Consider the following 13,317-nt stretch of genomic DNA (forward strand, 5'->3'; position numbering starts at 1 on the left):
TCATAAAGTCATTGCAGCAGCCCAGTTGAGAGTCAGAATTTAATTTTTTAAGCTTCTTGTTGTCCTTTCTTTTCTTTGATTTTGACTTTTACACTATAAATTCATGCTGATTAGTCTTATCAAACCAAGAATAATCTCTGAAAGAACTTACTAGCATTTTCTAATTTATCTATTTAAAAGCAAATGAAATATTTTTTAAAGATTTATTTATCAGCCTTGGCTGGCGTAGCTCAGTGGATTGAGCGGGGACTGGGAACCAAAGTGTCCCAGGTTCTATTCCCAGCCAGGGTACATGCCTGGGTTGCAGGCCATAACCCCCAGCAACCGCACATTGATGTTTCTCTCTCTCTCTGTCTATCTCCCTCCCTTCCCCTCTAAAAATAAAAACAAATAAAATCTTAAAAAAAAAGATTTATTTATCTATTTTTAGAGAAGGGAAGGGAAGGAGAAAGATGGAGAGAAACATCAATGCGTGGTTGCCTCTCACGTGCCCCACCTGGGGACCTGGCCTGAAACCTGGCATGTGCCCTGACTAGGATCCAAATGGCAACCCTTTGATTCACAGGCCAACATTCAATCCACTGAGCCACACCAGCCAGGGAAAATATTTTTTAAACTTACTAGTATTTATATACATGTGTGACTCTGTGGAGCCTAAATAGTTAGCTTTTCCTGATTTTTCATTTTTATTGTTGTCTGATTGATATGTGACTATGTCAACATGTAGATATCTTCACAAAAGTTCAGTGTAAAATAATAAACATTTAAAATTGAAGATAATACTCACCCCTAAAACCACAAGTGTAGGCCTGTGTAATCAAATTTGGCAAGAATATATATATCCTCATTCATATATGCTATACAATTGCATACAGTATTATGGATAAGTGAAGACAAAGAAATGAAAGTAGAAATTTCTTAGCAGTTAGCATGTATAATGTTGACATAGATATAATTCTTCGTTAAATTTATTTTCTTCTTTCATCGTGTCTGTTGGCTTGCTATATATAAGAATAAACTGCAGAAATCTAACCAGTCTAAATTAATATTTCTGCTCTTTGTACTTGAAGTTCCAACACGTGTACCAAAGTGGTCCTACCTTGTCATGAGAATTGCCAGTGGTCAGTGCAAGGGCAGGAGAATTGTAAGGGCAGTTAGAATACTATATTTTTATATCAACATCTGTTCTGTTTCTATCTATAGGCTACCTTATTTTACTTAATACCTAGATTGTTGAAAAGTATAACTGCAATAGAGAAATTCCGTATTTTAAAGAGCAATTCATCTAAGTGTTTTAAAGTAATAACTCCTTTTTTGTTCCTGTAACTACCCACCCCCACTGCTGAATCCATTGACTCTTAGGATCTTGTGGAAGGTTTCCCAAAGCTGGGCAGCAAGGAACTGGTTGGAGTTAGACCAAAGCAGGGGAAGACAACATTCCTGACAGCATAGAATGTGTACAGAAACAAGAAAAGCTTATTATTTTCTAAAAACTACAAGAATATACTATTCTCTGCTTTCAGACACTCAGCTTCCCAGAATTCGATTTTTTCTTTCATTAAACTTTGTGCCTTACATGCCTACTTTTTTGCAGATGGCCTGAGGAGCAGTCATGTCAAGCTCTGTCATGAAGGCTCCGGCAGTAAGAAAGAAGGCTAGGCCCTGGATGCGAGTTCAGGCTGAGGGCTCTTGAAAATACCTCTGATGTGCTTAGCAGAGCTGTGTTGGTTCTCCGGCTCTGAGGGTCTAAAACTGTCTCTTGCCTCTTTCTCTTGCTCCCTTTTTCAAACAGGGGACCTTCTGTGCCAGTCACCGTCAGCATCCCCAGTGACCACCCATTCCCGTGGCCTGACCCTATCACCCTCCCTTCCCTGGCCTCCATTACACAGGTGCACAGGTAGCCAGCTTCCCCAGGAGTCACCTGAGTTTGTGGAGCAGAGCAGCCAGGCCCCACCCATGGTGGCCTGTGCTGTGGTGGCTGGGGAGGATAGAGACCCTCCTCATTTCTTCACCTCCTCCTTTCCATAGCTCTGCTACAGGTATCTGTCACAGGCTAGTTCAGAAGTTTAAAGAGCAGGGGCTGCCCAGCCGTCTTTGCCATCCCTGTGGCAGACGGGCAGGTGGCCCTGGAAAGAAGACCCTAGGTCATTGCCCTTGGTTCCCAGGGAAGGCTCCCAGGGTAGGTCTCTGTTGGTGGATGTTGAATGGCAGGCAAATTTTCAGAGAAGAGATACTGCCTATATAATTCTATTCAGGAAACATAGGGTGAGCTTTCTACAAAGGTAGGAAATGCTGGTGGGTAAATCTAAAGAGCCAGCTGGGGATTTAAATTACAAGTAGTCGTGTATACCAGTAATAAAGATTTTTAACTCCCTTATTTAAAATAGCAGGTGAAGCTATTAAGATTATCATCCTCACATTTGTATTTTACCTAAATCACCCTGGCAGCAAAGTGGAGACGGTAGATAAGCAAACTTTAAGAGTCTAAAATGAGACCTAACGTGGACAGATGGGATGCTGTCGGGTCTCGGTGACTGGAATGACTTACAACTGCCCAGATTGTGTAGCTTGTCTTCCTACACAGAAATGTGTATCTTGAAAGCCGGTGTTATGATTCTTTATTTTCTCTCCTTTTTTCTTCTCTGCTCTTTTTCTTACATACCTAGCAACTAACATCATGTCTTATATAACATTTCCTGATTTAAGCAAGTACTGAGACCTAATGTGTGCACGCCTGTATATTTTCTTCTGTAACTGCAATAATTACAGAAACTCATTTGGAAATTCATTAAGAGATTTATCGGTCAATGTTATGCCTAGCTAAACTAACTGAAGGAAGTCCCTTGCGGCACCCTGGACCACTCTTCAAGCCTACTGATAATGCTTCATTTCTGTCTGATATAATTCTTGCATTTGGCTTTTAGCATGTGTCTGCTTTGTTCTGATAAACTGAGGTTGAATTAAATTATAAGGAAGATATGGAAAGACACAAGAATCTAAAGATCTTAAACTGCAGAACTAAAGTGAGATTATACCTACCAATAACAAAAACAGAAGAAAAAATGTCCTCTGAAAGAATGAATATGTTATAAAAATTCACCAGACCTTGAAGTCAGACCAGGAGAAAATAAAAAAGAGGGTAATGACTACACAATTTTGAAAGTAACTTGGGATCTACAAGCCCTTTGAACATTGAAATATCAAAAGAGAAAAGCAACAGATTGAACGTATTACCAGAAAAAGCTAAGAAATTTACAGATAAATGAAACACAAATAAACATGAATCTATGAGACACCAAGAAAGACAAACTTGGTAATTTTCCTGTCAGAGAGAAATTGGAGCAACAGAATTGTAGCACTGCTCATTTGCCCTATAAGGAAGAGCACAAAGGAACAATTTACCACCTCAGTCAGAGATGTACTGAGGTCAGATAGATACAGTCAGGAGCACATCAAAAAGCAGAATAACAAAACAAAATGACCTTGACAAACCAGAACACTCAGGATCACTGTCATTTCTGAGCTCACATGAGACAGTGCCCAGCCACGGAGGCTCAGCCATCCTTGGGCGCATAGTGTTAAAGGAATGAGGCATTAACTCTTTGAGATTTTTCAGGTTGCCTTTCATGGTGTCCAAGTACCTTGAAAGAACCAGTGTGCTTGCTAAATGTCTTATTCACCACTAGACATTGACAGAGGTGCTAGGGACAATGAGCGTTACAAGTACGCAATCATATGGACACGCCATTAGGAAGTCTTTCCCACTGTTCATTCACTCATTCAGTCTACATTACTGAATACTAACCACTTACCAGCTATTGTGCTAGCTGTTAAGGAGACAAAGCAGAGAAACAGCCCCATGTCAGGAGCTGACAATATCTTAGAATGGCTTTTATTTGCATTTTGATTTTATTTGCATATAGGAGCTCATATTTCAGATAAATTTAGAAATGAGCAAAAATAAGTGTTAAGCATTTGAAAAAAATATTCTTGCATCAGTTAGGAATTGTCTTTGGCTGCATACAACAGACGAACCCAAAATAACTGGCTTAAAAAGAAAGAAGTTTCTTTCTTTGTCACATAGAATGAATTCAAAACTAGGGCATTTGGAGCAGATGGGATAGGCTTAGTATCATCAGGGGTCCAGGCTCCTATCTTGTTGCTGTATTGATACTGCATCTATATTACTCTTCACAAGTGCACGAGGTGGCTGTGGGAACTCACTGTCGTTTTCGAAATAGGCCAGAAGGAGGAAGTGGAGAAGCACTGCTTCCTAGCTGAATCAGCTCCTTTTGAAGTCTTCCCACAGTCCCACACAACATTGCCCATTACAGTCCCGCGGCCATGTGGAGTTGGAATGGAGACTGGGAAATGCATTCTTCTATTCAGTGGTTGACAGAGGAAGAGACCACAGTGTTCCCAGTTAACAGAAAATAGAATTCTCTTAACAAAGGAGGAAGCCAAGAATGGATATAGGGTTAGATTACCAGCAGGGTTTAACACAGCAGTAGAGACACGCAGTCTGCTAACTTTATAGGACGTTTATGACTGGTTCTTCTTGACAGCAGAAAGGATGACTTAATTGACCAAATACAGCTGTACCTACTTTCATGGTTTAGTTCTCTTAGTAGTGATTAAAAGTCTAAAGAAATATGGCCCTCTTAAGTAATTTACTTCCAGCCTTGAAAAAGGAAAAAGAATCTTTAAAATACTTTGTCCCAGTTCTTTTGCCTTGTAACCCAGTTCAGTAGCTGCCCTTTGTCATGTTTGTTCAAAATGAATGAGTTGATGAAATGAGTGGTTTGTTTATCTCCTCAAAAGGAGTGCTAGTCCTGACAGCCACCGTTTATTGTATAGTCACCGTCATGTCAACCACTGTACTAAGAGATTTATGTGGATTTTCTCTCGTATCCCTCAGCAAAACTGAGGTAGACACAGATACTTTCCCCATTTTACCAATGGCACTGAGGCTTAAAAATGTCATGTCAACTTTTAGAAAATGATGTGGCATAGCAGACAGTAGAGCGGAGCTTTGCCAAGGAACCCAGCTCTTGACCACCCTTCATTCTGAAAGTCCCCATTCAGGCTGCGGGGTACTCCTGACCCCCAGAGGGTGCACATACCCTTTGATAAGAGAAAAATAACTCCTCATGACTCAAGGCCACTGGGTCTAAAAATATCTGTGTTACTGAGTTTTGAGTCATTCAGTGAAATTGAGATTGTTTTCAGAGAAATCTTTTTTGTGAGTTGTATTTTATGTGGAACTTGAAGATTTATTTTTTTAAAGTTTTGCCCATTTACTTTTATGTACCTATATTGACTCACTTGGAAATTTTCATTCTTTCATTGTTAAAAGCAAGTGCTTATCATAAAGTAAAATCATTCTAAAATATTTTAAATGATTTACCACCTTGGGTTTCCTTAGAACCAAATGATCTTAACTGCATAGCTTTGAAAATGAGTATCTGATCCAAGTTAAATTGTGGCTTTTATTTTGCTTTGTTTGTTTTGAGTAAGTGTTGTTTTTAAGGCCATTTTACACAGACAGATGAATATGGAAAAAGTAATGTAAGACAAGAAGCAAATACAGATGATAGGTACTTACAAAGAAATACCTTTTAAGCAAATTAGACTTATATGTGTACACTCAAATGAGGAAATGAACACCGCGAAAGCTCTTCTCTTCTCAGCTCCCTCCTCCACTTATGGAGGTGGATTATACACGTGAACCTGACTTGAAAGAATAATATCTGTGTGCCGAGACTCGTATTTTGGTGGTACCACCCCCCCCCCACCCTGAGATATCACTTTACTGGTTTCTTTTGGTTTTCTCCACCTTGAATTCTTCCGAATTTCATGAAATCCCATCAGTGTGGAAGGTTCCAGTTGTAAGAGCACAATAAATATTGTAAAGATTACATTAAATAGAGTTGTGGGCGTCAAAGGACATGATGATATCCAGGGAGACAACTGCCAGGCTATCTCATTTTATCCTTATCACACAGAATAGCTTCCAAATCAAACATCTTTGGGGGCTTCAGGGGCTGATTGTTTCCTTACTCTCCAAGCAAAACGTACTTTGTCCTTCGCATGCAAACATTTCATTTCCTGTGAAAATTGAAAAGCCCTCTAAGTAACCGTGCAAGAACTGATAATCAAAGCTGTATACACCAAAATGGACTTTTCCTTTTGATTTTGTTTTCTCTGTGTGAAGCATTTACAGTCTGATGGGCGTGGGGCTAGAGGTTGTAAGGTTTGATGAAAAATATAAAACAGACTTAGTCCCCAGATTTCTTTCTTTCTGTATAAGGAGATACTTGGGTACTACTTAAAAACTGAACAATAATCAAAGCAAACAAATGAACAAAAATGGGTCCCTAAAGAGAGGCAATTTTAAGAAATGTTTACATAGATAGGTTAAAAAAAACTATGGCATTCTCATTTTAATAAAGCCTATTTTTTTCCATTGACATAAAGAAATATATTAAAGTCTGTGTGACTATGCATTCACAAAGAATGCAGACACTATATATTCAAATTTGAATTTGTGATTCTCCAAACAGAAAAAGCGAATTAATTCAGAATAAAACTTGATTCCCATTCCCAAATTTATAATCTAGAAATCATTTGTAAAGTTTTATCAGGTCTCCTGGCTTATTTTTTTAATTTTAAAAGTCATGAATTTAAGTAACTGCACATTAAAAACCAGCAGTCTTTTCACTTAGTTGCTCTAAGGAATATTTTTAAAGCATATTTCAATGGAGACAGACTCTCTATAGCATTTCAAGGAAAAATTAACTATTGAAGAAAATAAGTAAAATTTTCCTTCCTTATTTTCTTACTTTCATTTTAACCTGTCAAATGAAGAAAAAAATGTAATTTCTAAGTCTGTGAAAGATTCAGACCCAGAACTGAGTTTGCACCTCGGTTGCCTGTCTCTTGGTGCCCCTGAAGTGGTGCTGACGTCTGTTTATGACTCGGATCCCAGAGTGTTTCCAGGAGTTTGGTCTTCATAGATAACTGAATACAAACTGCTTCAGTGCCAGACACCTTGCTCTCTTAATGATTTGTTTATATTTTATATGTTATACAGATGAATGTTCTCTTCTGAAAAGGCTACCCTAGGTTGCTTTTAAACTTTTATTTTCTCATTCTGAAAAGTTTCAGAACAGGGAATATTTGTGACTCTCATTTCTATTTATGGGATATATGTGTATGTATGTATTGAATGTATATATGTATGAAATACATGTATGGAAAAATATTTATGAGCTGCTCATTATTAAGGATTTTACTGTTACATTTTTAAAAGTTTCAATGAACATTGGTTTGGCACCAATATATTTAAATTCTCAGCTTTATATTTAGAAAACCGTACATAAATTCATCAGGTTGTGTTCAAGAAAGCCTAAAGAGCAAATCATGAATAAGAAATAGCCACTTCTAGAAGTTGTTCCTTTTTTGATGTCATTTGTTAAAGCCCCAGTTATGTTACGTGCTCTCTGTAAAAGGTCAATTAGCAGATTACTCAGGATATTTAAAGTTTTGTGTTACTTCCTAAATGTCAAGTTAGAAATGCTGCTACATTTGGGAGAATTTTGCCATAAAATCATCTATATGATAAAAAAAAATTCTAGGTCACAGGTAAGGGTTGGCCATACCAGTTCCCAAACAGTGGTCCACTCCTTGGGGTAGCAAGGATTTGAACACTTTTTAATACTTGACCTCCTTTCACTGAGTGACTCCTATGAGCTACAATTAAGGGATATTATGGAGTAGTAGAAAGGACAGTTTTTCATGCTTTTTAATGTGGGAAAGGCTTGAGCCTGCACATAAACTATGGGGTGAGTTTTCAGAGAGGTTTGAAAGTATAAAGAAGAAAATAACCAGTGAGACAAGGTATAAGTCCCATCCTGGTGAAACCCATAGGGGTTGAGATCAAAAGCCCTGGTTAGAGGGACCTTTGAATGACCTCTTCAGAGCCTGGAGGAAAAAAGCCAGTATAGATGGCTTTGTTCATGTCTGAGATGAAAGCTGAGAAAATTCGTGCCTCATCCCTTCACTTCTCACTGTGAAGTAACACAAGGCCATCTTCTAAGGACTGGGGCTGCGGGAGAGTTGTGGGTGATGTGGCGTGTCAGTCATGGAAGCAGGGGGTGTCACTGATGAGGTCCAGGTAAAAGTTTTCTGGCAGCAGGGAGGATTCAGCTGTGTTTGAGCGCTACAACTGCATACTTGTACACCTGGTTGTGTGGATTCGCCACCAGTGCAGAGCATCCTGGAGGTAGACAGAAAGGAGAAAGATGGTTGAAAAGATTCAAACGTCAAAGTTTATAGGCTGACTATATAGAAGGACTTAAATACAAAGACTTGGAGGACCTGGTGAGAGTAATTAAAGGGACTGACCCTGAAAGATTGGCAGAGAAGGACAGAGCCATGGAGTGAGTGAAGGATCAGGAAGAAAGGAGTGTGGAAGGGCTCTGCGGTAAGAGAGCAATTGACCTGTGGGTGAGGAAGCCAGAGATCTTGAAGGAAAGGAGTTACAAATCAGCTTAGAGTGTCTGTAAAGGTGTTCTAGATCAGGGATCAGTGAACTTCCTGTAAAGGGTCAGGTAGTAAACATCTGTGGCCCTGCAGGCCAGGTGGGTTCTTTTAGAACTTCTCATCTCTGCCCTTGAATCTTGAAGGCAGTCATGGACAGTAGGTAAATGAATGGGTACGGTTGTGTTCCAGTAAAACTTTATTTACAAAAATAAACTGACCTCCTAATTGGTCTGCATTTATCTCAGAGGCTGTAATTTGCCATTCCCTGTTCTAAATGATGATGATAATTTCCAGGATATAGACAAAGTGGAGGAGGGGATTGTTAGAAACCACGGGGCAAAAATGCTTTAAGATTGGCATAATTACCATAAACCATTGGAGATGATGGGAGAACATGTCACATGCCACCACCAACAGAAAATGCATTTTTCTTACGTGCACTCAGGAAAAATTTTATGCCAGGCCATAAAATTAGCCTCAATAATTTTAAAAGGGACTGAAATCATACCAAGTATGTTCTCTGGTCACAAAGGAGTAAAGTTAGGAAACACTAAAGAAAAAAAAATTGGGAAATTCACAAATATGTGAAAATTAAATAACATACTCCTTAATCCAAAGGATCAAAGAAGAAATCACAAGGGAAATTAGAGAAAAATACTTTGAGAAGAATGAAAATGAGGACACAACATATTCAATACGGGCTGTGTCTAAAGCACTGTTTTCAACGAAGTTTATAACTATAAATTCTATGTTAAAATGGAAGAAAGCTAGCAAATCAAAAGCCTAATCTTCTACATTAAGACAGGGGATGGGTAAGAGAAGAAAAGGGCAGTAAACAGAAGGGTCTGAAGTGGCCCAAAGAGCTGGAATGGGATGAAAGCCCAGACAGAGCAGTTGGCCTTAGGATAAGGACAAGTTTCTCTTTGTAACTGGAGCATAGAGACTAGGATGGTTTATTTGTTGCTGTAAGATTATAAAGTTCCCATCTTTACCACTTTCATCTCTTTTCTCTCTGAAGCTGGAGTTGAGGTCATTTGCAGAGAGGAAAGGGAAGTGGAGCAGTGGAGATTTGAAGAATAGTCCTGGTGTAGGGTGGCTGAAATAGTCCTTGTCCAGAGTTGGCTAGAAAATGAACTACTAAGAATTGCAGGGTGTTGAGGAACCTTTTGAGGCTGGTAGTAGTGCATTAGAGAGGAACAACCGCTTCGGAATTCTGTCCATTGCATTTGGGTGTGTGGGTGAAAGCAACTGTTTGCATTGATACATGGCTAGAACTTGGGCTAGATAGGTGTGATGGAAAGATAAGTGGTCGGTGAAATTCAGGATGTTGAAAGGGGCTGTGGTCAACCAGGTTGCTAAGAACAGAACTAAAGGAAGGAAAAAGCTAGTAAATAGGGGAATAAGTAGGGGGACCAATTAGCTGGAGGTCATGAGGAGGTCTGTAGTAGACCATTCTGCGTGGCATGGGCCCAGCTCCCTCTCGGAGATGCACAGGACCCATGCTCATGGGTAGGTTCTCCTGTGGGGAATCAGGCCTGCAATGTACCTAGGCCGCTATGAGTCTTGCTTTTTGCTAAAACTCCCTCACCCTGAATTGAGGACATTTACTGCAAAGCAACTTCCTAAAAACCATGCTAAACCTTCCAAGGATGAGTGTAACCCATTCAACCACTTTTGCCTTTTCATTTGCAAATATCCCTTTTCTGTGATGTGATTAGTAGCATTGGCTCCTTTGTTTTCTGTAAAAGGTAACCACCTAAAGTGAACCTGTGCATAGTACATATGAACCATCATGTAATGGGCAAAGAAACCCAATAAAGGCCTGTCATGGCGGAGGCTGAAGCTTTTGCTCCCCTTGAAAGAAAAGCCATGCTGTCCCTTTTCCTCCACCAGATTTGGTAGTCTGTGTGAATGTCTCATTTCATCCATAATGACTCGGACACTGCGGGCCGGTGTCTGCATCAGAGGTCTAATACAAATCATATCGACCAATGCAAGGCATCTGTCTGTTCATAAATGCTTCCCAGTTTCTGGAATAGTGCCTGGTACATAGGGAGTGTAAAGTGTTTGTATCTGTTGAATGATGATGGCAGAGCAGGGATCGTTTACTAATCAAGCTGGAAGAATAGGAGATGTGGTCAGGTTGGGTGCTTGAAGGCATGATGGAAGAGGCAAAGCATTTTGGGCAGCACCCCGTATGTCTGACACACACACATATATATAGTAGGTTCTCAGTAACTATTATCTTTTATCATTATGTTTTTTGGCCTTTTGTAGGAATTACTTATTTTTTAAAGAAGTAGAGTCATTCTCTGCACATGTGTAAATTGACCTTTCTAAAATAGTACCATTTAAAGCCATTGGAACAATCAGGATTCTTAAGAGCCTACTTCATATGGGCAAAATAAACAAACTACTTGTAAGAATTATTATCTTCCCTTCCAAATTAGCCTAGCTGTACTTCTCAAAGCCAGAAGCCCTGGGGACTACTAATGCTTTCTATTGCTTGTTTATTTTGCTTATCACAGATGTGGGTGGGTTTTATATTTACAATACTATATCACCTTTCTAAAGTACATTAACTTTTCAATAGGCCTCTTTTTTTTTTTTCATTTAGTATAGGGCTGAAGCCTCATTTAAAAGTAGGGTGGCTGTTTGCAAAGGAAATGTTCACAGAAGGAAACTGAAATGACAATCGTATAACTTTTAAACAGTGCCAGTATTTTCCCATGTAGCTATTTGAATCAAAGAAGTATTTTTATTTGGAGTCAGGATCCACATCTTTTCTGGGTAACAGTAGCTCTTACCCTATTGGTCCCCCACACTGTGTCATATAATTACTTGTACACAGTAGATATTTAAAAGCTTGGACTGACTGATCGTTAATTGTAAAATAAGCAGGTCTCTGAAGTTCCCTTCCCTCTTTGCCTGGTGAGTTTCTTTTATGATCCAATTCAAATTTCACCTCTGAAATTATCCCAGGTCTTACAGGCAAATGAGCGTGCCTTTTTCCTTAGAGTAGTTCATAAATATGTCCTTCTACACTGCCATTATTTACCAGTATATCTGTCATTCATCCTTGCCTTTTATCTACCAAAGAACAAGGACTTGGTCTTACTCATTTTAGTATCTCCAGGGCCTTGTGTGGCCTGCGGTGTATGAGGTGCTCCAGAATTATCTAGCAAATTAGTGTGATAGCAATAAAACTCATTTTACAAGCACACCATGGTCTTAGGTTGGAAAACCCTGCCCTCTAAGGGATTTCCCCTGCTTGGAATTTTTTTGCAGTTAGGATACTGCAAGAGATTAATTGATTATGGCTCTGCGATCCAGCCAGTAGTTGTAATTAACCTAGAGAAAAGTTAACCTTTTTTCCTACACTGACTTCTTTTAAATTAAGCATTACAAATAATTGATAAAGCGAATCATCCGTAAAGTGAAAAGCCACGGGTTCGATTCCCGGTCAGGGCACATGCCTAGGTTGCAGCTGGTCCCCAGCTGGGATGCATGGGAGAAGCAATCACTTGATTGATGTTTCTCTCCTTCTCTTTCTCCCTCCTTTCCTCTCTCCCTAAAAATAAATAAATAAATCTTTTTATTTTTTAAAAGATGTTAACAGTGGCTATTATTTGGATGGTAGTATTTTTGTTCTTTATGTTTTCTTTCGATATAATTTGTTTCACTCTTTGACTCTGCTTCAGAGTATATGTAGGAAAAATATATTTTCCATTTTTAAAAGATGTGGTACATGATAAAAACAAAAGAAATAAATTTGGTATAATTTGGTGTACCAAATTATAATTTGGAGCTTTGGAATGATTTGGAGCCAGTTAGCTGCATCAAGATGGGCCAGTCCCATCTTTGGTAACAAATCTCAACAGTTTAGAGAAGCATGGTTTGTTTGCTGCAGGTTGACTAAGGTTCTCCATCTAGTAACTCAAACCCAAAGCCTCTTCTCAAAGTCGGAAGTGGGTTCCGAAGGCACTGCAGCAGGACAGGAAGAGATGGGAGAGACCTGCCAGCCCTCACCTGCCTCATCACATGTCACTGTGCCCTGGCCAAAACCAGTCTCATGGACCCACACTTGCTGCAAAGTAGAGTGGAAAATGCAGGGGAGCACCAGATGTCGCTGCTAACACAACTGTAACTCTTTCCATTTTACAGTTACTGCAATGAATGTATGTTGGATCCAGACTGCGGTTTCTGCTACAAGATGAACAAATCGACCGTCATTGACTCCTCCTGTGTTCCCGTAAATAAGGCATCTACAAATGAGGCAGCCTGGGGCAGGTATGTCACTCAGTGCGTGCTATAAGAACGTACGGTAGAATTTCAGAAGGAGACCTATTTTTAAACTTACAGAGTGGCTGCACTTAATGTCACTCACTGCATTTCTTTTGAACTTGTCTTCTTTTCAAATGATCTTTTAAAGTTTGCAGCATATACTGACAAAAGTGGGTGTAAAGTGTTGCGACAGTATGTTTCAGAGACTTAGAGAAGAAGGCACTCAAACCTAGACTCGGGGAAATCCAGAGTCCAGATCTGCCTCTGTCCTAAGCTATAGGAGTTTGAATCTTGAGTCAGGGGTTCCTGTTTTTAGGCAAGGGAATTTTTTTTTCTCATTGCATATTGTTTTACTACACCAGTAATTTTCAAACTCCCCAACTTAAGTAAAAGATAGAAAGTTGTCAAGTCAAATTAACATCATTTTGACTTTTTTCATGGAACTGTTATTTTCCTAGAGTGCTTTCCTGGAGTTTAATGAAATTTAGC

General features: G+C 39.3%; 1 protein-coding gene across 1 annotated transcript in view; it reads left to right on the forward strand.

Moving 5' to 3' along the window:
- Positions 1-13,317, forward strand: part of SLC2A13 (solute carrier family 2 member 13) — a 288,415-nt gene that overhangs the window by 220,644 nt on the left and 54,454 nt on the right. The window contains exon 7 of the mRNA XM_045829533.1: positions 12,709-12,834. Within this exon, the coding sequence (XP_045685489.1) occupies positions 12,709-12,834 (126 nt within the window). The remainder of the gene's footprint in view (positions 1-12,708; positions 12,835-13,317) is intronic.

Source organism: Phyllostomus hastatus, unplaced genomic scaffold (genome assembly GCF_019186645.2).
Source record: "Phyllostomus hastatus isolate PE091 unplaced genomic scaffold, TTU_PhHast_1.1 phas_scaffold_93, whole genome shotgun sequence".
In the NCBI taxonomy this organism is placed as follows: domain Eukaryota; kingdom Metazoa; phylum Chordata; class Mammalia; order Chiroptera; family Phyllostomidae; genus Phyllostomus; species Phyllostomus hastatus.